The sequence below is a fragment of the Mugil cephalus genome, chromosome 15 (assembly GCF_022458985.1).
Source record: "Mugil cephalus isolate CIBA_MC_2020 chromosome 15, CIBA_Mcephalus_1.1, whole genome shotgun sequence".
Classification (NCBI taxonomy): Eukaryota; Metazoa; Chordata; class Actinopteri; order Mugiliformes; family Mugilidae; genus Mugil; species Mugil cephalus.
Window position 1 is genome coordinate 22,088,791 of NC_061784.1, and position 27,029 is coordinate 22,115,819.

The 27,029-nt window shown below is 42.7% G+C and overlaps 2 protein-coding genes across 5 annotated transcripts in view; both read right to left on the reverse strand.

Moving 5' to 3' along the window:
* Nucleotides 1-12,844, reverse strand: part of sh3pxd2b (SH3 and PX domains 2B) — a 39,015-nt gene extending 26,171 nt beyond the window's left edge. The window contains exons 1-3 of one of the 4 annotated variants that reach the window (XM_047607482.1): nt 12,242-12,844; nt 9,568-9,648; nt 24-99 (exon numbers count right to left, since the gene is read on the reverse strand). In XM_047607482.1, the coding sequence (XP_047463438.1) occupies nt 24-99; nt 9,568-9,648; nt 12,242-12,313 (229 nt within the window). In that variant the 5' untranslated portion in view covers nt 12,314-12,844. The remainder of the gene's footprint in view (nt 1-23; nt 100-9,567; nt 9,649-12,241) is intronic. The other 3 variants (XM_047607483.1, XM_047607484.1, XM_047607485.1) reach the window with 3 other exon arrangements.
* Nucleotides 12,845-14,716: 1,872 nt separating this feature from the next.
* On the reverse strand, nt 14,717-23,133 carry LOC125021384 (leukocyte cell-derived chemotaxin-2-like). Its single transcript, XM_047607434.1, has 6 exons — nt 23,014-23,133; nt 22,783-22,858; nt 19,792-20,100; nt 19,282-19,372; nt 17,298-17,443; nt 14,717-15,309 (listed from the first exon to the last, which is right to left on the reverse strand). Exons 2-6 carry the CDS (start codon nt 22,832-22,834, stop codon nt 15,143-15,145), a joined length of 765 nt encoding a protein of 254 aa, XP_047463390.1. The 5' UTR covers nt 22,835-22,858; nt 23,014-23,133; the 3' UTR covers nt 14,717-15,142.
* Nucleotides 23,134-27,029: the final 3,896 nt, after the last annotated feature.

A 27,029-nucleotide genomic window follows, 5' to 3' on the forward strand; every position in this document is an offset into this window, starting at 1 on the left:
GCGGCTGTGTGTTAAACTCTTACCTGGCAGGAATGGAATGATCCTACGCTTCGGGTCCTTCTGCCCTCCTTCCACCGGGAATTTGTCCAGCAATTCCATCTGAAACCACACAATTAAATAACACATATTTAGGACACACAGGATTTAATTTTAACACGTACAATAAACACACATATAAATAAACAGGACACTGAAGGTGTTTAGGAAGGAACTGTAGAACTTGTAGGAACTACACATATATATATATATATATAAATATATAAATGAGCAGTTCCTAGAAGGAATGTGTCCAGTGCGGGGCAGGTCTGCCAATGATTAGGAATGAACTGAGCAGATGGTACGGTTTTCCCCTTCTTCTTCATATGTGGCTGCAGCTAAGGGGCAAGTAAGGCACCACTGACATAGTGGAACATTTCTGTTTCCATTATTATTTTAAAGACCAGTGAGCAGCGGTTCCCTGTTCGTCTTAATAAGAACCCTGGCTCGTCCTTTCTATCTGAAGAGTTTGTCTGTTTTTGTGTGTGTGTGTGTGTGTGTGTGTATATGGATGTTGATGCATGTGTAAATAAACATGTGTATGTGTTTGTCCTTAATTGTACTTGCAGCTGAGGCCAATAAACTGGCACCTCGTCACGCTGACCCAATGAACTCTAACCCACTTTCTGCAGTGCACATTTCTGACAACAGCTATGCACTGTCTAACAAAAAGAAACAACACATGCAGCCTTCAACAAAAGTATTCTGGATTAGAAATGAGCGATCAATCAACCAGCCTCTTGTCAACCTCAATCGTATTCTTAAAAAGTCTAATTAATCAGTGGCTGAATGGAACAAGACGCAGGTTATTTAATCACTGTGGTCACAGACTATTGTGAATGTAATGGACCGTGACAGGTTATTATTTATTATTTCTGATCCTACTTCCTTTGCAAGCGAGTCTGGTCACAAGAATACTGATATGCACTTGAGTCGTGCCGTAGTGCATAACAAAAAGAGCCACGAGCCCTTGTGATGTAATAGTTTTACCCAAAATGGCTAAGTTTACACAGTCAGTGAGTTTACATTCACAGCTTAATCAAGTTAGGCTCGAAATTCGACTTTCTGAATGTGGTCTTTGTCCCAGTTTACATGCTGAGGAGAAAATCAATTAACTGACGGGAACATGTCCTCCTCCTCCACACTAGGTGGCGATACGTGTCTTGTCGGCGGGTTAATACGGCCCCCTTTCCAGTTGACCTATTACCTCATATAATAAACAAAGGTCGTTCTCAAACAACAACCAGATCGATAATAGTTCAGCTTTTTTAATCTCGTATATAATGCTTCAGCTATTTGTGGTGCAGGTAGATGGCGCTATCCCTCAGGTGGTTCTTCTACCAGCTCCGTTTACCTTCTTCTTCTGCGAATCTCATTATCTGAGTGTCTTAGTCGGACACTGTTTTTCAACGTGCATGTAAACTGATCACTTTCCACCTAAATTTAGCACCAAGAACATACACTGGCATAACATTATGACCACGTTCCTAATATTGTGTCAGTCTCACTAGTGCCTCTAAAACACTTGTGACTCATCAGAGAATGGACATGGGCCTTGTGAGGGTGTCCTGTGGTGTCTGGTAACAGAATGTTAGTGGGGAGGGGCGTCTGTGGATCATCCCTCAGATACTTGATCCATTTGGGACCTAGTGCATTCGGTCAACACCGTGTGCTGCTCTTCATGTTTATTTGAGTTGTTTCTAAAGTGTTTTTGTGTGTGTGCATCCTGCTGGCGATGGCTGCTGCCATCAAGGTGTGTCACTGCTGTGGTCTAGGTTTGTGGTACATCTCTAAGTAACAATTCCAGTCAGTGTTATTGACTTGTCCTGTCATAATGTTGTGGCTCATCGGTGTGTATTTCTAAGGGTACAGACTTTCTATGTGTTATGCAAAGCGGATTTTGCATCTGAAGTGCTGATCTTTCTCATTTCCTACATGATAAACAGAAGCTTCCAGCTTTGCCATGAATGTGAACGAAAAGTGAGTTTAAAAAAAAAAAAGATGTTGATTCAATGTCCTTTGGCAACTTTTCAAAGAAAAAAAGAAAAAGTTGACCCGAGCCAAAGCTAACACACACCGGAGATGTATGAGGTGAAAGGATTGAGAGCTTATGTAAAAAAGCACCGGAGCCAAGCGGCATTTCCAAAATGAACTCTCTCAGTCTGGTCGGAGTTACCTTAAACATGATGCACATAGCGGCTCTTCTGTAGCTGTGTGTAATTTACCGCCTGACCACAGACACAGAAGAAACAAGCAGCCTGGATATTTAAAGGCATTTCCCCTTGTTCATCTGTCGACAATCTCATTTTAACCTCCTTTAAATCTTTAATGAGCTTTCCGAGCCCTTTTATGACCCCTGCAGATTTAAGCAGCTGAAGCACGGCACTAAAATGTTTGACTAATTTACTCTCACGTCTCAGAGGGTGTCTGACATGTTGGCCAGCAACAAGAACAGTTTTCATTTAAATTCACTGAACACTATTTCATAAACTTGAAAAAAAATAAGAGCGTGTGTTGTTTCCTGAGACTAAAGATCTCCCTGTTTCTAACACATAACTCCCAATTACTTCTGACTTAGACATGTTCTGTATGTCCCCTCTTAAACAACAACCATCAAAAACAATAAAATAAAAGCGGTTAGAAAAGTGAGTCTCTCTGTCTACAAAAACAAAAAGAGGTGAGTCAGTTTCCCATCTTGAGTTTTGCAGTTTCCAAGGATACGACCGAAGGCAATAAAACGAAGTTAGAAAAGGAGGAAGAAAAAGCCCTGAACTCCAAAAGCATTAGCTACAGTACAGACGCTTTATAACGTAGCACTGCCTTAAGATGGATGAGAGACAAAGAGATAGAAGACAAACAGAGAAAAAGGCCAACGTCCCCGCGCACTGTAATTGTCTGAGGGGGCAGACACACCCGAGCCTCTGTGTCTGCTCCAAGCCTCGTATCTACTCTGTAATCAGAACCACTCAAACCAGGAGAAGCATATAGAGAAAGAATCTCTTCAACATGCCAGCTACATCACAAACTCAACATCAAATATTCATGTTCTGAAGGGAGGAGGATGGGACAGGCTGAGGAAGAGCAGAGTCTAGAGCCGTTCAAAAATATGTGACTTTAAATACGAAGCTGCTGATTCCATCTCATTTACAAAGTTCAGCGTCTCACTCTCACGACAGATGCAAACAACTCCAAGATTCAACATATGAACTACAGCGTGGCCTCTACTATTATAATGTTTAACTGTATTTTCCATATTGGGCCAGATCACAAAATCAGTCCTTTAAGTTTACCTTTCCTGAAGAACAGTTCAGCAGTCCAAATAACCGTTTAGTTCTTTTAATGTGGGAGACTGAGGGCTGCACGATTCTGGCCAAAATGATGATCGCGATTATTCGTCACGTCAGGGAAAACATCTGTATTTTTATTACTTTTAAACAAACAATATTCAAACATTTTTCATTGCAAAATGAAACTTTAACTTAGAATAAATGCTTAATAATGAGAAATAAAAATGTACACGAATGGCTGTCTGGGTTGCTGATGGACACGGACGAGGACCGTTAGCTTTGGCTAACGTACTTTGGAGTGTGATTTTTATTTATTTTTTAGAACAGATTAGTTGTGTTACCCTGTGGAGCAGACACAACCCTGCAGCACACAACTTGTTCTTGTTTTACGTCATTCGCCCTAAATCCAAAACCAGTCCACGATAACTCAGTCAGTACACCGGGTAACTTGAAGCCTTAACTTAACTGGTTGGCTGACTACTGCTTGATTAGATATGCAGCAGAAACCGCATTTTAAATATAAATATCGCCGACGATCAGACAAAATCATGATCACGATTAAACTTTGTTTAACTGTGCAGCCCTAGGGCAAACATTTAGATCAATATAGCTTCACAAGGGGCTGAACGACGGGTTGAATTTTTGCGGCTAATACGTGGTCAAAGTCGAGTCGACGTCGATTAGTTGACGACGTGACACATAAATAGTGGAAAGTAATGCTTTGCCACAATGAAATCTATGTTCTTGACCTGAATTCATTTTATAGCGCTTCACAGAAAAGAAGCTACGGAGGCTTTTCTGCATCATAGAACACAACACAAATGAACACAACAATTAAATCACATCACTACTGTGAGATATGTTTAGCCTGTAGAAATCTGCACCTTCAATAGGGTTTAATAGTCACTTCACAGCGTGTTTTAAGACAGTGTGATGTAGTCAATATAAAAAAGAAAAAGCAGAATATCTCTGAATCATTTCCTGTGTGTAGCCGCTAACGGTCTAATAATTTTAGACAATGAAATTCACCAACAAATTGTTGACGTGCAGCCTCTTTCTCTCACAGTTGAAGTAGCTCTTGAGAGGATTCCCTCTGTTTGGATCCTCTGTTAGCATTAGCGGATTCCTTTTCAGATGAGTGTACACTGCACTAGTGCATCTGTTGCATTTCAGGACTGACTTGCATATTCTGCATGTCACGTTAGAATGAGCTTCATCTCAAGTATCCTTGATGAACCGCTGCTGTAACGACCCACTGGGCTCCTGTCCTGCCTTCTCAGAGTCCGACCATGTAGCATTCTTTGTATCACTACCAGACAGAACATCTAAATAAATTAAAGTGTCAAAAGTTCAGTTCGAATCCTGAACTGCGGTGCCACATGCATCGGATTAGCTTGTTAATTAAAAACACTGCCAGGGAAATATTGTGGTTTTTCTAAAAATAAAAACTTTCCACAATAAAAAAAAAGAAAACTTCAGCAAAAATCTGCCGAATAAGGAAAAGCTGAATACACTTTGAAAACAAAATCATTGTATTTACCTTAGAAGTTGGTTAATTATTTTACCAAATGATGTAAAAAATAAAAAAAATAAATATCAGAATCAATATCCCAGAAAGAAGAAACAGTGAATTTCCCCTAGTTAACGTCACCCAGTCTGTTTATGTGCCTGTCATGATGTAATCCTTTAAACACTGTCATCTTAACCAAGAAATTCTTGCTTATTCAGAGGGTAACGTAATCTCGCAAGAGGCCATCATTTGTCTAGTCCACATCCGCCTTCGCTACATCATCAGCATTCGGGTAAAGACCTATTAAAGAAGATCTAAGAAGCACCAGACTGTTGACTGTAGCAGAGTAGAAGAGGTCCATGAAGAATGGGCGCTCTCATCTCAACAGTCCTGTGATCCTTTGACTCCACTCACTGTACATTCATGTCTGAGGTCATTTTTAACCCTTCGCAGGAAGTCAAACATTAGACGTTATAGCTCAACCTCTTGTTGAGTTAAGAGAACAACCATTGGGCACGGATCCCATATCGTCCCATTCGTCCAATCCAATTCCTTCTTATCGATGTGGATGCATTTTTCCGACATTTGCGCATTGCAAAACAGTGACTTCATGCTCAATGCGTCGGCGCTGCTGCGCTGGAGGGGGAGGAAAGATCCTCAGCCCTCAACAAAGCTTCATTTCACTACAGTGGCAATTGTCACATGTGCCAAATCAATTTTTTATGTAATGGTGAAAACAGTGCAGAGTGTCATATACACGGAATTTAACCATTAACCGCCCATGTATATGATGCTCTGTACTACACAACTTCTGCCACTTTCCAGTCAAGTATCCTATGTAATAATAACATTAACAACACAAAGACAGGTTGAGCAGATTTCTTTCTCTGACAGAGAAAACTAATCTTTTTACACCTCCTGTACTATTTCTGTTGGACTTAGTGTTAATACAGCAAGCACCTGAGGAACTAGTACTAGTCATTTGATAAAGAACTGGACCATGAAGCCGAAATGAAATGATGCAAACACAAGTGGGTTCAATTAGGCAATCAACAATAAGCCATTTTCTAAATATTTGTATTACACCAAATCAAGGATTGTCATTTGTTAGACAGCTACAGATAACGTTGCCAAACCAAATCAAAAAATGACAGCAAAATCAAAACGGAATTCACTTTTCACAGTTTTCTCTGAGCTTTGTCCCTGATGCAAAGATGTTTCTTTCATTCTCCACAATGATGGAACAGATACAGACATCGGGCATAACATTATGACCACTGATAGAAGAAGTAAATAACATTGAGCATCTTGTGACAATTCAGTGTTCTGCTGGGAAACTTTTGTATTCATTCATGAGGATGTTACTTAGACATGTGGCATCCACCTAGACCAGACCGGACTACCCCCACCCCACAGCAATGACACTCCCCCAGCAGGATGCAGCCTGACACTGACACACACATAAAAACACTTTAGGAACAACTAAAAAAAAAAACGTGGAGAACAGCACAAGGTTTCAACCTGCCCTCCAAATTCACTAGATCCCAAACTGATCACGTATCTGTGGGATGATCGATAGAGGCTCCTTCCTTTAAAACATGGGACAAAAACTAGACTCCACAGGACCCCCTCAGGAGGCCCATGTCCATTCTCTGAAGAGTCACAACTGGTTTGAAGGCACAAGGGAGACCTACACAATATTAGCAAGGTGGTCATAATGTTATGCCTGATCTGTGTACAGTGTATAAAAAAAACACACTGAAAAAATTACCAAGGTAATTTGTTTCATGTTAATTTCACACTGTTGTGAAAAATACAATCCTTGCAATATACCATGTTCACCTATGGAAGACAGCTTCAGTTCTTATTTCATTGCTTAAAAAAAAAAAAAAAAAAGTTGTCCCCATGAAACACTACTGCTGCTGGTTACTGCAGATGGAAAATATGCAACAGCCGTTCAAGTAACATTGTTTTCTTTCTTTTTTTCTCCCCCCTACAACTTTAAAGTAGAAATGTATCCTACATCACAGAGCAGCAGGAACTATTGGGAGTCTAAACTCAGGAAGTTGAGGACTGGACACGTGTGCAGTTTGGAAAATGGTTCTCGGTGACACAGAAATCAAACCGCAGAGCTGCCAGGATGAGCACATGGCAAAAAAAAAAAAAAAAAAACTCTTTCCATCTTTCTGATGCAACAGTGCAGTCTAATTTTATTAACAGTTTCACGCACTGGATTAAACATTGTGCTAATTAGCGTGTGGAGCTACGTAGACTCTGGTCTGGACGTTGCAGGACAAAGACAAGCCGGAGGAAACAGAAATATATTGGGTCAACTATTCTGAGGAGCCGAATGCCATTGAATGCCTGTAATTACAGGGACAATCCACAGCAGCAGACTGACTGTGCATTTAATGTGGTAGACCTCATTAAGCACTGCTTTCATTAACAGTGCTTTAATCGGGCAAAAAGGTCATTACGACTTTAAGAAATGCTAATTTATAAATATCTGATGATGCATTTTTGCACACTTTGTACTTCTGATCCAACTACTTCTTATTCAACTTTGCAAAAGTGGCTCATCAGAGAGTCTAAACTGCAGCATGAATTTACAAAGTGTAACAATTACATAGAAGATTGTATTCAGAGAAATGGACAGAACACAACACTGAGACCCAGGACAAATCACACTTATTTTTCTGAATAACTTTTATTTTTTTCTAAGGATACTCTATTGTAAATGTAAATGTAACCATTCTCATAATGAGGGGAGGGAAAAAATATCGATATGGCAATATATCGCGACATTTTTTCTTCTGATACAATATCAATTTAGAATGTCTTAATGTTGATTTTAAAAGAAATATAAAAAGTCACTGACTCATTTTGTCCATTGAATTGTCACTGTCATCTGATGTACATGTATACGACATGTATTTTAAGCTGCACTTAACATTTTTTAGTGAACTATGTAGAATATCACAATATCAAAATATCGCAATAATGTATCGTATCATGACTCAAGTATCGCGATACGTATCGTGAAGTCCTTGCCAATACCCTCCCATACTTGAATTTACTAGTTCTTCTTTGCTATAAAACTAATGGAAAAAAATCTGAAGTTGTCGTTACTTATAGGTTATTATGCTGTTCTCTTACTGGTCCGGGCCACTTGAGATCAAATTGGGACTGAACTATTCGCTATTCACTGGTAAAAGGTGTACAGGTAATAATATAGATAAATAAATTCTGGTTTTCTGATCACACTGAACCAGATGTTCAGCCTACAAGCTGTTACAGCATCGTCTTTTCTTTTCCGTGTTGATATAAGTGCAAGCTCCTCATAAATCACAAGACAACAGCGTGAAGCCACAGGCCGGGATGACCTCATCAGCAGACAGGAAAAAGGTGGCATGGTGTGAGGGAGGTGAAAGGGAAATGAAAAAGTGGTAACGGGAAGACTTGAATGAGTCAGGTCTTTGTCACTATCCTGGCCTCGCACCTGGAGGATGCCAAACTACCGCCGCACTGCTTCATCATAGCCCACAGTGGAGCAAGTCAAAAAGCTCACGTAAACACATTCAACTCCACAAAACTCTGTCACACAAAAAAATCTCGTTATCATCGTGAAACTGGCGACATTTAAAGCCTTCCAACCTGGCAATCTTCTACAAAGCAGGCTCATAATACGTTCATGCCAAACCTAACGAGAGATAAGAGACTCTTTTAGCAATCTCTTCAGTTAGGTTTATCTATATCTGCCTCTGCACTGCGAGCCCACCCACAGGTTGTCAACACGACAGAAAGCAGCTGTACAGCACTGGGGGGAACTCCATGCTGAAAATATATCACACTGTAAATGCCATCTGATTCAACGTCACAGCAACTGGTAAAATTAGGACGGAATAATAAGCATGAAATGATATTGATGAAAATGATCAGTGACAAAGCTAACCCTAAGCCACAACCCTAACCCCAACTCCACTAACACAAAGGTACTTTAATCAAATGAAACATTACAAATATTACAGCACAGGGGCATATTTCTAAGTGTTCTGTTGGCAGACTTCACAGGTTCAAGTGAAACAAATTAAATTAGTAATAAAATACTCCACATTCTTAGGTTTAACATTACGCTTGCCGCACCACGGTGGCGGCATTATAGTCCTTTATTTCACTGCTCATGCTGTGACCGTCCTGATCAATTAAAAGGACTCTAATCCAATTAGGGTGGACAGAAGGCTGTGCCAGAAGTGACCACATGCTCATTAAAAACGAACTGGCTTTCTGGATTTCCTCTGGAGTCCACGCTCCTCCAGGCTCAGACGTGGTCAGATCCATTACCTTCAAAAGAGGAAGGGGAAACGGGGATGCTGACGAAATTCCCTCCTCGTGCAACGCGCACCGAGAGCGTGACGTTTGAGGGTGATTCAGACATTTCTGTGGTCATGAGCGCGGCCGTCGCATTCATCGCTGTCCTCCATTAACATCGCCGGGGCATTTTCCGACTCCGCTCGCGCAATATAATTACCAGTGTCGTGTGGGTGGAGCAGGAAGAGGCTGCTTATGAGTAGAAGGTCTAGAAGGTGAGAGCTTTGTCTAATAGATACGGTTCCTCCGGTTCCCTTGTGATGGATTAAGCCCGTCTCTGCCGATTACTCGTTGCCCTCTAAAACTTGCAACTTCACACACTAACAGTATAAAATGAAAAGCACAAAAATAAGACGGGCAACTCACCTGCAAGTCAAAGAACTTGCTGTAGCGTCTGTAAATGACTTCTGTACTGCCATCGCTCCAGGACACTTTGATGATGTAAACCTGGCAAAGAAAAAAAAAAATGGAGAAGTCAAATGACTGGAATATGGCGAATAATAAACAGTCATTGCAGTGATGACGGTAAACTCCCTGAGCCATCACTTTTGACTCACAGCCCCTATTCACTGGCAGAGGAAGGGCAGGCACTCGTCTGGCCACATCTGGCAGCAGCCGGTGCCATCATCCGCTCACATGAACATAAACCAATTATTTCAAACGCGTGCATCATTTCCTGCTTCCTGTGAGGATGCAGCAGACTCAACACTTTGGGAAATAATCAATTGTCTTTGCAACATGAATGGCCCTAGGTTTTTTTTTTTTTCCAACTATCCACATATCAATGTTAACACATCTTCATCTAATCGTTCTGAAAAAAAAAAAAAAAAAAAAAAGCAGGCACATTTTCTTCTCTAAAGAAGAAGAAGAGGAGGAGAGAGGCAAGGAGGTGACTGGAAACTCCCGGGTGGCTCGCTGTGTCTGGCTGAATGCTGCTGGCCCCACTCCCAGAGCTCCTCTGGCCTCGTGCTCTGTTTCATGGCACTAGAATTCAGACGTAGCCATGGACGGACCGACTGCAGGAGCCATTTAGACGAGCACGGAAGCGGTCTTCATTATACATCGAAGCAGAACACGTTCGTTCCGTATTCAGAGGGAAATCTATTACAGGTTATCACCTGTAGAATGAAGCATTCAATGTGAAGAGGACACATTATCCTGACCCTAAGGTCGAATAAACTCTTCTTATCTGAAATCTGATGGACAAATGTGTGGGAGAGAAGAAAAGCTTTAACTTTACCCATAAACGCTCCTGTGCTTACAAACCTCCCATGTTTGTTTTTTACTTTCCATGAGATGAGCTTTAAGCTGCTTTTTGTTCGCTCTTAACCACCCTTCAGGGTTCTGGAAGGTTTAAGGTGCAGCGCGAGCAGTGGAAAAACGCAAAACCACTTTGGATGCACCGGGGAGCGAACTGACAGACGGAGAAGACGCAGGACTACGAGAACTCTGTGTCCTTGACCAGCAGTGCTCACAGCGGCCCACTGGCCCTTCGTCCCCGGTTTAATTTTCACACGTATACGGGCGCGAAGCGACATACGACAACACGACATGTGCACGGAACTAACACAAACACCTGCCGAGGCCTTGGCCGCCGTTCTCACGGTCGGCATTCTGGGCTGTGTGATGTCATGGGTTATTCTGTGTGAGCTTTCGCAGGCAAATTCACCCACGTCTCGCTCCCACCACTCACATTCAGACAAAAGTCATGAAAGCTTCATTGTGCGTGAACTGCTAAAAGCTTTGTGGTCTTGTCTCCCACACAAGCTCTGCAGTGACTGTCGTGAAGGGACGAGTTCTTCTTCTTCTGCTGCTTCGTTCCCTCCTTATCTTCAGTCCTCCAAACAGTAAACAAATTTGAGCGAGGCGACACAAATCCATAAACGGGCAAATACAATGAAATCCAACTGAGACACAGCCAAAATGTTATCACACTTTTTTTTTTTTGCAGCAATCCTAATTTTTTAGGAGAGAGGGGAAAGAGTGGCCTAGTGGTTTGAGTTAAGAGGCGCAGGAATGGTTTCGAAACCCAGGACTGATAGGAAGAAGTCTGCAGGGGGAGGAGTGAATGCATGAGCAGCGCTTTCCCCTCGTCATCTGTGGGTAAAGTGCCCTTGAGCACGGCACTCAACCGCCCGAGCGGCCCAAGTCCCGCACGCGGCTGCCCAATGCGCCAAATCTATGGGGCGAATGCACAGAATCCATTTCCTGGGCAGCAGGAATAACGTACCTTCTTCTTCTTCTTCTTCCTTAAGAGTTGAATCATAAATTGAACGGCTCTGTTAAAATGAAGTCATGAAACTGCAAACGCTCCGCGACATGTGGTAATGCTTAAGCCCATCCCATGTTCAAACACTGGCTTCCCTCTGATGACCTTAGAGAATGTGTTAGTTATACTTCCTTGTTTGTGGTGCCTGGATTTTTTCTTTGTCACTGCACAGTCTGAACCCTGTAACCATAGGGATCAGGCTGCGTGGTGTGCCGGCTGGAAAAAAAAATGTGCCCGTTATGAGGTTTTCTAGGACCTTCGCCTGCAGTGGGGAGCCCTGGAAGAGATTAGGGAGGCAGTGCAATGCCAATATTCACACACATAATAAGTGTGATACGGTCAAGTGTGAGGGAGGGCCATAGGTCACATGTGCCAGATCCACATGAATGCTCCTTAATGATGCCCAAAACAACCATGGGGAGATTAGACTCTAAAATCTCAGACCCCAAACACCATCTTAAGTCCATTGCTTTACTTTTTTCTTTTTGTGGGTTGTCAAGATCTAACGGTTTCTAAATTAACTGTCATCTTCACAGTGAAATCGCAATTTGATCTAAATAGTCTTGAGCAGAAGTTTCCAAAAAATCCGGTCCATTTCGGCTGATTTGGCTAAACTGTAATCCGACACTCTCTTTGTTGGTTTTTACTTTTCACAACAGGAAAGGGAGAGGAGCCGCAGAATAAGCCCAGTTTCTCAACCGAGGCAGCAAATCGGTGTCACGATTATTATAATAATGATTAAAAAGAAGAATAAGGAGCAAACAGGCTTACGTAGTGTTTGTTTGGATTCCTTCTCTTCTGGACATCTTGCACGGTTACTTCTTGCACGGTGCGCCGTGGCATGACGTCCTCTTCTTTGTGGCTCCGGTTTAAAAAAGAAGAAAAGCAGAATCCCACCGTTGGGTTTTTTTTTTTTAACGAGCGATCACACCCGGTCGAATAAAAAGAAAAAAGTTTGCAACGCGACGCTCCTTTGTCATCCGCGCCGCTGCGATCCGCGACGCACGACAAGCGACGTCAAACAGTCTGTGCCAACATTAAGCCAGAAGTTACCGCTCGGTCGGGTACCTCGTTTTTTTTTTTTTTTTTTTTTTTTCCGCCCTCCTTTCCTGTGCCTTATCCCGACCCGCTGACGGCTCCAACCAAACTCCCAGCCTATCCCGGCTCGCCCACTCCCACTCGAGCTGCGTTTAATGCCTCCGTGGACCAACCCTCCAGCGTCAGAGCAAACCACAGTCTGCTGGAGGATCACTCAGCTCAGCGCAGGGTTCAATCCGTTCACTTAAAGCTGTATCGCTGCATGTGCTCAGTGACACCCATGCAGCGACGGCAAACGCTTTTAATGTCAATAGGAAACAGCTGAGTTTTTTTTATTTCCTTGGATGAGACGTAACCACCCTCCCAGGGGCGAGCTTTAGGGGGGGCTTTAACGTCAAACTACTGTGTCACGAAGCTATCATTTAGTTAAAAAAAAAAGAAGAAGAAGAAGAACATTTAAATGAGAAGTACGAATGACAAATGAAAAAAAAAAAACTTAAAGATATCCTTGTTTCTCCTTTTGGACTGAACAGACACTGCAGACTTTTAGCGGCCAACTCAACCCAACCCCCCTCTGGTTTAAACCACATCCTTTCTACTATTTATTTATTTATTTGTCATTTTATCATAGACAGACCTTTAAATAAACAACAAAAAAACGTGTTTTTAGGGGTGCATTATTAACTAAATGATGCAAAAGTCCACACTGTTAAAATATTTCTCAAAAAGTGCAGTAACAAAAGTAAATCTCAGCCTGCTATCCATACAGCTAACCTGCCTTTACACCTTTTTAGTTGACATTTTAACTGTTAAACCAAGCTAGCCCAGCTAACAGCTAGTTTTCAGTGTTAACAGTGTTTATTTTACTTAAAATAGTTTAGACATGCATGTTTTCATCATGTAGCAATTAGCTTAATAGCTGGCTATGCAAAATGTAGCCGCTTCAACCCTTATGGCTAGTTATTAGCAACCACCATCAGCGTGTAGTTGTTAGCATCAAACATTTTGACCCTTAGCTTAGCCATTATTATTTATGGTTAGTTATTAGTTTCAGCCACATGAAAAGTTCTTTATCTTTAATTATCCACGGCTAATTGTTAGCATCAACCTTCTTTTTTGGCAAGCTATTAGCATCAACCATTTATTGTATTCATTTCTTTCTATCTATCTATCTATCTATCTATCTATCTATCTATCTATCTATCTATCTATGCAATGACACTTCAACTATGTACCCATTGTTTTAACTAGTTCAACCCTTCACCACTTTGAGCTGGCTATTCAGGCTGTTATATTCATTTAATCTGTTTCAACTAACATCACTAAGCGTTAGCCATCAGGCTTAGCCAGTTGTTTAGCTTATTTCTCTGGGTGTTCACTGGTATTAACGTCTTTCGTGGATCTAATTACAAAATACATTTTCCAGATGTTATGTCTGGCACACGTGCATGTAATAAGGTTGTAATTTCTGCCTTTTCACTTCAACATTTTCATGCATGACCTGACACGTTGAAAGGTCAAATGTGTGATGAGTGGTACAGAGGTGTTGAAATTGGATTCATAGACAGAAACACGAGCTGCTTTGTAGCATAAATGCCCCCGGCTGTCTGTTATTAGCTCAGGTAAACATTTACTACTAATAATAGGGAGAAATGGAAAGGCAACAATGAGTCATTGTTTTGACATCACATCTTCCTGTCTCAGTGTTTCCTTTCCAGGCGTAAGATGACATGACAGGTAAACTGGAAAAATGCTATTCTTGTATGAGTAGTGTGATCATTATTTTTAGCTTATTGCTGTTATAAATATTCTGTTCAGTTTATGTTGGCCATGCAAAATAGACGTAAATTAAATTTAAAACATATGTCATCGCTGTTATTTCTAGATTGTAAGACCAGTGCAGAGCTTTACTTGACAATTTTGTTGCAAAATAGCTCCATCTTTTGGTTTCTTGTACTCATTACATTAATGCTGTACATGTGGCAGTTCTCCCCTACGTGCAGAGACACGGCCGCAATAGAAGAACCTCTGCAGATTCATACAAAATACAAAAAAAGAATAGCAATTATATTAATATAGCACTGACAAGTCATACAAATGTATGACTCCTCAATCCTACATTATACTTTGAGCTGTAATGGGAAACAGAAACCACTTATGCAGAAACGGAAGTAGGAATTTATTGCATCATGCAGATATAAAGCGACTGCATAAAATTAATCCATGTTGTGGAATGGAACATGTTTTATTTATTTATTTATTTTTTTACAGAAATGAAGAAGAAAAATATATATTCTGGAATATTCCTTTTTTTTTCAAAATGGAAACACTGGAAAAAGATAATAATGATAATACAAAAATATTCAGGAGGAGTAACTGAGAGATTGTCATCAGTTATTCAAGAGCTGGTAATTACAAGCTGGTAAGAAAAATAAATTTCTGTTATTAGAATGAGACATTAGAGGTTGTAAGATGTCAGTTATGTCAGAAATATTAAAATTAAAATTGCTCCTTCATAGGGCAGAGGAAAGTTAAAAGCACATAACTGGTTATAAACATCTTTAGGCATTATCGTGGCTCATATCTTAAAGTCAACTGAGAAGTTGTATAAAAAAATTCATTCAAGATCATGGTTCATATGAAAGGTGAAGGGTCAGTACCATCACACATTTGCAGCTCCAGATGTGATGTAATGCCGGAGAAGCGTTCCTGCAGCGGTAACAGGTATCCTAAGGCTTCTCCCTGAGCCACCGGACCTGAGTAACGGTACGGACGGATGTTGAAGATGTGGACGCAGTGCACTGAACGAGACAGAGACAAATATTAAATCCTTATTTTCACGGCATTAAATCCTGAATTTATCCAATTTGTTTAACTCTGTCTTTTCACATTTCTAGATGACGGTAATGCCAGCAATGACTCAGCTCAGTTCATAGTCACCACTGAGAGTATTTTAGGAAAATTATCCAGGTTGCTCATATCATTTTTACTTCAGTGGGGACGGATTATGAGAAAAGAATTCACATTTATAATCGTGGAAGTGGATGAGTGGAAGAAGAAAGTGGATTTAAGTAAAAGACAGTTGCAAAGCTAAATGTACATGTAAAATATGACTCATGGACAATCAGTTAAAAAATGTGTACGTTGACAATGGTGACTTGTAGCTTTCCTTTTACTTTCGCAGATGGAAATGTTCGTAGGTTGTGCATCTGCTATGAAATGTTGAGATAACTTATAATTGCTAATTTTTAACCCCAAATAGTCAAACAAAGGCTTGAGCTCCTCCAGAAAATGTGTCTTACCCTCTTTGTTTCACCATTTTCAAAAAAAAAAAAAAAAAAAGCCAGCGAGCTGCCGACTTAGAAACAAGCAACCTGAAATTAGTCTGCCGCCATTAAACCCTCGCTCCTAATGATCAGCGTCTCACCATTAATGTGGGTATCATGGCGAGGTAATGTGTCTCTGTGATGTCTAATCATGTCTGCGCTTCAGCCGGAGATGAAAGGAGCTGACAGAACATGTGTCCTACTGATAACACAGTTCAATTAGGGGTAGAGGCAAAATGAGGACTAATGATGTTTACTCATCATTCTGGAGGCCTTATCAGCTCAGGGTGGTCTCCAAGCTCATTTGCTCGCCTGTGCGCATAAACACAGAAATGTAAATGGCGAACGCCATAGAACGTGCATTTTGTTTGCCAGAAATACACATGCGTTGCTTTGTTCTGTAATGACGGCCCCTTTGTGGGGATCATTATTCACCAACAACCTTTGAAGGGGATTTACAGGAAAGACGGGTCCCGGTGTTAGAGGCTACCGAGGGTTTAATGGAGTCTCAGCTCTGCTTTTTGAACACCTGGCTAATCCACGTCCAAATTACTGCTTCTTCAAGCTCATGTAATGTCCCCACCTCCTCCAACAGTGTAGCGTTTCTTTTGCCCTCGCCATGGCCCCATACGCTACGTATTACATGAAACGGTTTGTAGAAGTTATGCAAATTTGAGTTGATAACAGCAATTTTAAAATTCAAAACAGATTTTCACAGCAAATGTGTCCAGAAATTTTAACCACACTTGCGATGTCTGTTTGTCTAAAGGGATTTTAATGTCTGTGGGTCCGTGTATATTCAAATGAAATATTCCAACAGCAGCTACTGGATGATTAGTCATGAAATTAGGCACAAGATATATTTATGGCACCCAGAGGACAAATCGTAACGATTCCCTTTTTTTTTATCTACTACCACCAAAACTTTTTAACTCACAGCGGTTTGGTGATTAGCAAAGTCCAAAGACATGCTCCTTAGATTAATTGGTGATTCTGAAATTGGCCGTAGGTTTGCATGAGAGTGTGAATGGTTGTCTGTCTCTCTGTGTGTTAGCCCTGTAATAGACTAGAAACCTGACTAGGGTGTCGCCTAATGGACCCCCCCGTCTCCGAAGGACAAGTGGTTACAGAAAATGAAAATCTTCTACTGAAATATTTCACTGGATTGGTGCAGACCTGTAGATTTGGAGTCTTTATAACTGTTTTGTTTTCTTTATTAAGAATGGGAGCTATCAGTTTGTTTGCTTGTTTTTGGAAGCATCTATGGCAACATGTGATAACTGTAGTTACGGTTTTGAACCTCACTTTTCTGAAATCTCCTATAACACTGTAAAAGCAAAGGCCTTCACCGCTTTGTTAAGATGAAAATCCTCAAGACTGCCACTTAATCTTCCTGAGTGTGCTGGTATTTCCACCGCTGCACGTGCTTTTTAAGTACTGTGCCGGCGTCTCGTCCTTCTTACCATCGCTGAGAAGTTTGACCCCATCGTACCGATTACCAGCTGTGTCCTTCCGACTCACAGGGCCCGCCAGAGAGCCAGTGAACGGAGTGTTGATGATCCCGTAGTCATCACACACCAGGTCCACTGCTTTATGCAGGCCGTTATCTCTGCAGGAGGAGTGTTAGGTAAGACTGGAAAAACTTTGGCATCTCAAAAAATGTAACATTTGGTTATAGATACAGTATATGTCATCTGCTTCATACTATATTGATGATCAATACTGAAATATCGATACTTCCGATACCAGGTCTTTAGGCTCTAAAATTGATTCTCCAATCAAAATATCGATACTTTCGATACTTCAGTTATTCAAGAAAATGTAGGAACACAGTGGAAAGTAACTGAACTACTGTGTTGTTGCAACACAACAAACCCTGTGAAACACCTAAGGTTAAACCACAACACAGAAACAATACACATTAGGGTGTATTAACACAAGTATCGGATCGGTATCGTTGATACCAGCTTGAATTTTACTCAGTAAAGGATCGGAAAGGAAATCGGTGGTATCGAACATCTATACTCCAGCCCTCCCACATTTACTATACTTCCTGCATAGTAACGAAGTAGAACTACTTCATAACTGTACTAAAGTACTAAAATGCCGTATCTGTATTCTGATTTTTTTTTCTCCTACTTTCACTTTTTAATTACATTTTTCCGATGAGTTTAATGCTTTTACGTTACTGTTACCACTGACCTTTTCGCAAAACCCCGCCCCCAAACAGTCATTGTCCAATCATACATCTTAGTAACCGTTACTATGTAAACAGGATCTGTCAAACTGATGACCTCCGATAAGCTAAGATCTGAAGCAGTGTGGTTGGACACTAGGTTCCCCAAGAGTTTGGCTGGGGGAGTCATGTTCTGCCCAACAGAAGCGGAGCCTTAAGTGGATCGAACAGTTCTGGAAGGCCCTACTCCAGGTAAATCTATAGAAAATAAACAAGCAAGCACACGTCTGCTCCAAGGTAAGGCTAGAATGGGCTAAAGCCTTAGCAATAGCTAGCTAGTTAACGTCCAGCTAGCAAGACGCTCACATATACAAAACTGTATATCAAAGTTTTAGCAAATATTAGTAATATCAGTGCTTAACTAACAGTAGTTAACTTAATGTTCGCTGGCTAACCTTAACTGTAGCGTTGGGTCTCAATGCTGGGAGCTCTCTCTAACGTTATGTTACACCAAAGTTGAACATAGCGTCCCAATAGAACAGGCTGTTTAACTTATTGTGTTTTCACCTTTCATGTAGTATTTTGTGAACGAACAGTCTACTCCTGAGGCTACTGGCTGTACATGTACATGTACTCTGTCTTGTACATGTCTGTTCCTGCACTGCTGCTACAGCCAAATGAATTGTGAGTGTCCTTTAGGCTTAACACTTGAAATAACATGAAACAATGATATTCAAAGTTTCGACTTCTTCCTTTAATAACTACATAACACAATACTTAATATTAAATACAGAGTAAATATTAAAGTAGTCGCAAATCTTAAAATAAACAACTTGCAATACTTAAGTACAAAAAATACTGAATACTTTAGTACTTCTACTTAACTGTGGTGCTTAAAGAATACTTCAGTTGTTACTGAAGTCACTTTTTTGATAGAGTACTTGTACTTTTACTCAAGTCTGAGCCTCCAGTACTTTGTACATGTCTGAGCCTTCCACATAGACAATCAATACAAATCCAATACAGAAGGTGCTGTGAAATCAACTCGAGTGGGTGAAACAAAAAAGGTCTGTCTTTGATGTGAAGCACTTGCCAGGCCAGATGAATCTATTACCAGTTTGATCACACAGGAAGACACGACAGCGGGGATACAAGCCTGATTGGATGGGAGCGAATGCATCGCCGTCTGCACGGTGCAGGCAGCAACAGTAAGTGTTTAAAGCATAAACGTCAGATCGAGGGTGGGGTGTGTGGTGGTGGGAGGGAATCACCTTTTGGAGTTGAAAGCTCCGCAGCCGTGCGCATCACAGGCCCGCACTCTGTTGTTGTGGTGACCTGCACAAAGGACACTCCAAGCTCCAGCTACAATGACAAGGCAAGTGCACTGTGTCAGTTTATACTTTATTCCCAAAACACAGCGTACTGGAGGCTGCAGCGCCGCATACCAAAAGACCGAGCGTGGGGATGATATTTAAAATAAAAAGAGTCTGAGTCACCGTATGTTCTATTCATGTGGAAATGAGGCCAATTACAGCAGAAAGACACGATTCAAAATGTATTCGACACAAACATTTTCATGAGTCAGACAAGAGCGGTACCAAACCTAAAATGATGTAAAAATGGTAGCACATCTCAAACTTCTTAAATCCACCACAAATGCTCCTATTTCGCTTGATTGTTATCAGTGTCGTCACAGAACACGCTTCCACGATTTGGTGCAAGAAGATCTGCACACATGGAGGTACGTATTTGAAGTCCCATGTATAGTTGTGTCACCGTACCTTGAACGCAGCACCGCCTCGACTTGGCTCCTGAACATTTGCCTTTCAGGTACCGGCCTTGGCAGATGTATCGCTTTGACTGGCAGATGCCCCCCAGCCCGGTGCAGCCGTGGTCGCTCCTCGGCCCCGTTAACATTCTCCTCCTCGTCGTCTTTTTGACCTTCCCTCGCGGAGCCGCAGCCTCGGCTCTCCCGTCATTAGCGGCCGTGTCGTTCCTCCTCACCCCGACGCCGCCGTCAACGCGCCTGTCAGGGCTTTCAAATTCGCTTCCCCTCTTCTCGTGTTCCAGAGCACAACTTAACAGCACATCTTAGGGAGAGATGAGAGGTTAGAATTCAAGGGAGGGAGGAAGGATTACGTTTCTACGAGGAAACTTTCTCGGTTTAAGGACTGAACCAAACTTCTGTGAGATTGATATTTGTGGCTCACCGTCAATTTTGGATTTAGTTACTTTACGTACTTTGAAGTAGACGCTACACATTTACATACTGCTCAGATAATACCGCTTAAAGGATGCTTCTGATATATCAGCATCTGAAGTAAATTAAACCCATCAGGCATAACATTATGACCACCTTCCTAATATTGTGCACGTCTCCCTTGTTTCTCCAAACAGTTGTGACTCATCAGAGGATGGACATGTAGATATCGCAAAGAAACCTCCTAATAAAGTGAAAGAAAACAAGATTAGTTCACCATTAAAATGTCCCGATGCTCCCAGATTATCACTTCAACACGACACCACGAACAGAGCTCTTACATTAACGACCGACAAACGAAGAAATGAATGAATTTCTAAGGTTACGACTGTGATTAAATATTTGTGGCGCACGTAGTTACTCGTGACATTTTGTTAACGTCGCCAGTCTAAACCCAGCGCCTGGTTATAGCCGTCGAGAACCGAGTCGACAGACAGAGGGCGTCATAGCTCGGTTATTCAGTGTGTGTGTGTGTTTAATTCTGACAGCGCACTAATTATCCTGCCCAGACACGAGTCTTTGATCTTCATTAACCTCAGACGCATGGAAAATATTTCAGTCACGCCACCCCGACACAGGAACACACACACACACACACAGTGCGTATGAGCTGAGTGATTGAAAGAAGCTGCTTATCTCTGGAGGCCTTAATGACTGAGAGATGGAAGGAAGAACAGTCGGTTGAGGTATAGCATGTGAGCTAAAATTAGAATTCATGTTGAGACAAAAAAAAAAAACTGGGGTTATTATACTAGAGCTAAATGTATTGCTAGACACGGATCAGGCATAACATTATGACCATTAATCTCAGGTCCAACAGTTTATCAGCCGAATATTAATGTTATTTACTTCTCCTGTCATAATGTTATGGCTGATCTGAACTTTAACTTCCAATTATTTAAGTATTAACTCTTCACCTGAACAGAATAATGCCACCAGACACAGACACAACACCGACGGGGCCACCACGTGTCCAATAACTCCACTCGCCCGGGTACCTCTGCTGCCGCTGCACGCCCGTGTCCACTGTGAATCACTTGATCTCAGTAACAAGGCAGCCGTCTCATTTCCATGTCGCTCAACAATCCCCCAGAGTTAGAACGCGCCTTAAGCTTCTCGCTCAGATGCGATGATGTAATGTTGCATTAAGCACTCAGTCATGCTTTAAATGTGTCATCCACTTGCGCCAGCAAACAGTCTCTCTAGCAATAACCCCCGAAGCCCCCGAAACCCCCCAAGGTTTGTGTTTACAGGAGTTTACAGCCTCCTAATAGGGCTCGGTTCATGGTAATTTGCAGGGGCAGGCAGACATTTATACCCCATTTATTGTTTCCATAATAGGAATCTTATTAGTGTACACTGCTTAAAGGAAAATAAGTGTGTGTGTGTGTGTGTGTGTGTGTGTGTGCGGCTGTGGTTACAAATGCCTGACTATATTATGTGTTTGTGAATAGATCTTGTGCATTCATACACCGATCAGCCACAACATTAAAACCACTGACAGGATAAGTGAACAACATTGACCTTCTTGCGACAATTTAGTGTTCTGCTGAAAAACTCTTAGACCTGGCATTCATTCGATGACAGCATCCATCCCCAGCAGGATGCAGCCTAGGAACAACACAAAGAACACGAACAACAGCACAAGGTGTTGACCTGACCTCCAAATTCACTAAATCCCAAACTGATCAAGTATCTGTGGGATGATCCACAAAGGTCCCTGCCCTCAGATGCCCCCCACAAACACCACAGGACAACCTCAGGAAGGACCATGTCTATTCTCTGATGAGTCACAACTGTTCTGGAGGCGCAAGGGAGACCTACACCATATTAGGCAGGTGGTCATGATGTTATGTCTGATCTGTGTAAGTGTAATCATTGGGGAAGAGAATCAACCGTCCTCATTCTTTACAAAACTGCTAAATGTGAAGCTCAGCTGAAGTTAATTTGTCCGACTCAGGCAAATGAAGTCAAACGGTTCCAAGGATTCTTGAACAGTGTCGACATCTGAAACCTAAAATATGTACATGTGAAAAAAATTCTTTCCAATAGAGATATTTGCATTTTTTTACTGGTATCGGTTTCGGCCGATACACAGGTGCGTTCGCCGATAGATATAGATTTTTTCCACCGGCAAGATTAACAGACAGGCGCATCCACAGGCCGCCCTGTGCTGCTGGAGGCTCTGCGGACCGTGCAGCCCATACATTGCTCCTCCCCCACTAGCAGAGTGTATGAATGCATAAGAGCATTAAATATTCTTTGAGTTCAGTTTCTATCATTAAATGGACGGAGAAAAAGCAATATCGGCTCCAAATATTGGCCCAGAAAAATCTGCAGCACGTATCAGTTATCGGCCAATGCTGACGTAAAAACAAATCGGTATCGGCCCTTAAAAATCCATATCGGTCGATCTCTACTTTCTAATTAATATAAACTGAAGTTTCTTCAGGAAGACCAACATAGTGTATCCTTTGTAGTAAGCTGCAGCAAAGTGCAACAGGCTACTTACAGAATACTAGAAATGCAGCTATGAGAGAGACCCTCAAGGACATTCTCATCATTAGAGGATCGGAGGCAAAGAAAATCTGCAAAAACACAAAAACACATGAAAGACGGCCAGGAAGGCAGCAGGCCAATGAGTCTACAGGGGGGGATTTGCACCTATAAATTGCACCAGAGAATTCAAATCAAGTTGACTAAATTTAGAATTTGTAGTATGAGAAAATGAAACCATACGTACCAGAGTTATGGAGCAGTCTTTATGTGGCTGCAGGCACACTGAGCAGAAACACAGAGCAGGGACTGTCGGAGAACCAACCCGCGGTGGGAGCTACAGGCCGGGACCACGGGACGTTCCCCCACTGTCAATATTGATATTGGCCTTTAGAATACACACCCATTCACTGGCAGGAAAAGAGAGACTTTATTGACTTTTTGTTGCTATTCAGAATGCTACACAGAGCTGGGTATCGGCATTCAGAAAAAATAAAAGCAGCTAGCGGTGACGCTTGAGCAAATAAGCCTCGAGTTCAATTATATTTTGCTTTGCTTCAGTATATGACAAAATATAATTACGCCTTTGCCGAGGCTGGAAGCGTGTTGTTTCCTCTCCTTTGTAAAGTTTTCTCCAGTAAATTAAGTTTATACAGTATTAACACGGTTTCCCAATTACGTTACGGTGAGAAATTAAAGCGCTCCTTGCGTCGCATTACTTCGCATCACTTTCACTTACGCCCTCCTCATATAAATGAGGTTAGCATGTGAAGTGTGGCTACCAGGCACGGGGCTGTTGTGTCGAGCTTAATGAGACAACAATGGAACACAAAATAATAAAAGCAGAGAGAGAGAGAGAGAGATATCATTGTGTTCAGCACAAGAGCCTGGCATCTATTAAGAGATAATTGGCTTTAAGGCCTCACACTAGGCAATGGAAGTCAATCAATGGGATGAATTTCCTCTCCTCCCTGTGGGAGGTTGAGGAGTAGGTGCGTGGAGGAGAGCTGGAAAGGATGCGGATTAAAGAGTTTGCTTTGTGCCGCGCGTAAGCTGCGAAAGCCAAAGACAATTCGGGTTTGCTTCAAGGTTACGTGCGTGGTAATCCAGCCCAAAACTGAGCTAATTCAGTCTATTTAGGATAAAAAAGAAGAAAGAAATGAGATAAAAGCATAAGGGACGGTCTGGATTTGGCCTCTGAAACTAGCCGTCTGATAAAAATGACGATAAATGTTTCTCTGCACGTGCAAATGAATTAAGGTGAATAACGTCACCACTGCAGCAAGGAAAGAGAAACCAGAAACGAAGCGCTATTTCATTTCTGTTTACTCATTTAAGTCTCTCCCCGTCTGCACGTCCTTGTCTACTTCCTCTCCTGATGCACTGTGGCGCAGATGAGGTCGCTGTAGAATTTGAATATTTTTTTATTTCCACTTCTGAGCTGTTGACTCTGTCTGACTTATTGAGCGCGGGAGAATGAATGAGACTGAGCTGCAGCCGGTGGAGTGTTGATCCTTTCACACCCAAACAGACTCGGTAATCAAATAGCCGGGCAGAGGATAAACACTGTGGTGTGGAATTTGAAAAGGAGAGAGTGGGTTAAGGAGCGAGGAACAAGAGAGCGCTTAGAAAAAGTGCCAGAGTCATGTTGAAATTAGAAAAGAAAGTCGGCCTGCTCCTGCCCCTGCTCCTGCTCCTGCTCCTGCTCCTGCCCCTGCTCCTGCTCCTGCTCCTGCTCCTGCTCCTGCTCTGCCGGGGGAAAGGCTTGCGTTGAATCTGGGAGAAGCCTTTGATAAACACGGCTACTTAAATAGAAACATGCGGCATATTCTTCGAGCTCCCGGGAGGATACAAAGCGACATTTCACTCCTGCTTCTCTGTCAGTTTGTTCTGGCATTTCAAGGGGAAGGAGAAGAAGAAGAGATGCCACAAGTGTTTCCTAGCAACAGTTTGCTGCAAAAACCTCCTCCTCCTCCTCCTCCTCCTCCTCCCACCTGCTCTCCCCCAAAACTCCCTCCTTCCCTGAGATACGAGTTGCAGCAATGCACCACTTGCTTTAGACCTGAAATACATTCTAATTCTCCCGACTCTCCCTCCTTCTCCACCCCGCTCCCTTCAGCAGACCGTCAGCCCTGCATCAAATGACATTCAGGCCGCTGTCATCTGTAAAGAAAACGCTCACAGTCAGGCGGTTCCCTGCGAAGGCTGAAGGCACTGCAACTGAGAGACAGTTTGCAGACTATATGCTGAAAGAAAACGGCGACATCTCACTTTCTGAGCTGCTTTCATTAGATTATAATTTTCTTTTCTTTGCCATTCAGGGGAAAGAAACACCTCTGGTGAAAAGGTTCTGTAGTCGTGGACTGGACCTGGTCTGAGGGTCTAAAATCGCCTTTTGTGTCCAGTCACACCCACTTGGTTGTGCCAATTTGTAAACATATATATTGCAGGGCTTGAGGGAGGGGGCATTTAGAAAGCCTGAATAGTCTTGTCGGGTACGGAATGAGCGCTGCGATGCCGTCAGCGGCAGACAGGGGGCACCAAAGTCAAAGTAATTCTGCTCCATTAAAAGCGTTTCCATGTCTGACGCCTGGAGGCCTCTCAAAGGGCATTAATGGATGGACTGAAGTCTGGCCGCGCGTCTCCGTCTTGCTCTCGGTCCGCAGGGAACAAAACAACAACATTTAGGCAAGGAATTACCTTTAACATACACAAATGTCAATCCGTGTTCTTTGCGTCTCCTGTGAATTCCCGCGGATTCCCCCACAGAAGGAGTTAAAAGCGACAAGCAGGGGGACGACGGAGCAAAAGAAGACATGCATGTTGCTGAAATCTTTAGGCCGCACGGCCTCGCAGGCATGTGCACGCGTCAGATGTGTTATCCCAGAGCTATAAACAATCAGATATTCTCCAAAAGACGAGTGTATATTCGACACAGCAGCCCCACTACATTTATCACCACGTCCAGTGTATGTTCTTCCCACGAGTGCAAAAATACGAATCCGGAAGCTGTTTAAACACTCGCCAGCGTCTACATTTCTCCCGGGTAAGTTCCGATAATAACGCTGGAATCCATCTAAGCCCTTCAGACAATCGGCCCCATTTGACATTCCTACTTGCAACGCTCCCTTCATTCTTAGAGAGGCGACGGAGCCACAGATGTGAGGGAAAGGAAAGTCGGGGAGAAGGGAGAGCTCAGACTTTCAAGACAGAAGGCTTTGAACCGCGCAGGAGCGGCCGCAGCGACGGCGGCGGATGTGACAGGCCGAGGCGGCGAGCGTCTCACATGTCACGGCCGATCATGTCGAGATCAAAGCGCGGCCTCGTGATTGATAGATCAGCGGCGGGGAGGAGGAATATCAAACGCGTCGCGGAGGATTTCTAAATCGCAGCCCTTACGCTTTGATGAGGGAGGAGGCGGCACAAGAGGAGGTGGAGTACGGGGATAAATCAATTAAAAGGGGGCAAAATCACAGCTGAGAAACACGGCGAAACAGGCCCTCACCGGGAGCACAGTCTGATTTAGGGCCTTTTCTTCCACGGAGCTTTTAGAGGCGTAGCTACTCTAATTTCTGCCTCAAAAAAACCATGAAACCGTCATAAACCTCTTAGTCTGGAAGAATATTTGGCACCAAGGGCAACGCTCAGCGGGGGGAAAATGAGACGAAGATATTCCGCTCATCACGAAACATATCCCAGGTGTTAAACGTGGCGAGCGCAGCCCCCGGATCGATGCGCCTGCACTGTGAGGCTGCATCGATGAGCGCGCGGCGCAGATGACCCCCGTTTTCGCTGCCAATGCTGTTGCCGCGAACGCGTACGGGAGGGACGACGGACTTCGGCGAGCCGGGGCGACGCCTCGCGCAAGTTCCCATCTGACTCCCGCTCCCATCGGAGCACCATCCCGTTTAAAGTCTGTTCATTAGGAAGTACCCAATTACACCCACATTATCTATAATTACAGTATTTTTACATCACGCTTCCGAGATAAAACTCCTTCAATGCAGCTTCGGTGTATAATTAGCATTAGTGAGCTCCTGCTACACACGTAATTAGAGAGGAATTGATACTAATACACCTGTCTGGCAGGCAGGGAATAAAGAGTTGTAGTATCAAAATAAACCATTCGGCGGATTATTGTTTAACGAGACACCACAGGTTGAGACGCTGCAGAGAGGTGGGAGGATAACAAACTGTCCCCAACGACGATCTCGCTGCAGTAAAGCGCTGAGGAGTATAACTGATTTGGCTCCACGGTGCTGG

Coding starts and splice junctions, on each gene's coding strand:
- LOC125021384 (XM_047607434.1), bottom strand. CDS start 22,834: ATGATGAGAATGTCCTTGAGGGTCTCTCTCATAGCTGCATTTCTAGTA. Junction 20,101..22,782: donor AGCTGCATTTCTAGTATTCT/GTAAGTAGCCTG, acceptor TCTCTCCCTAAG/ATGTGCTGTTAAGTTGTGCT. Junction 19,373..19,791: donor GAGGCGGTGCTGCGTTCAAG/GTACGGTGACAC, acceptor TTGTCATTGTAG/CTGGAGCTTGGAGTGTCCTT.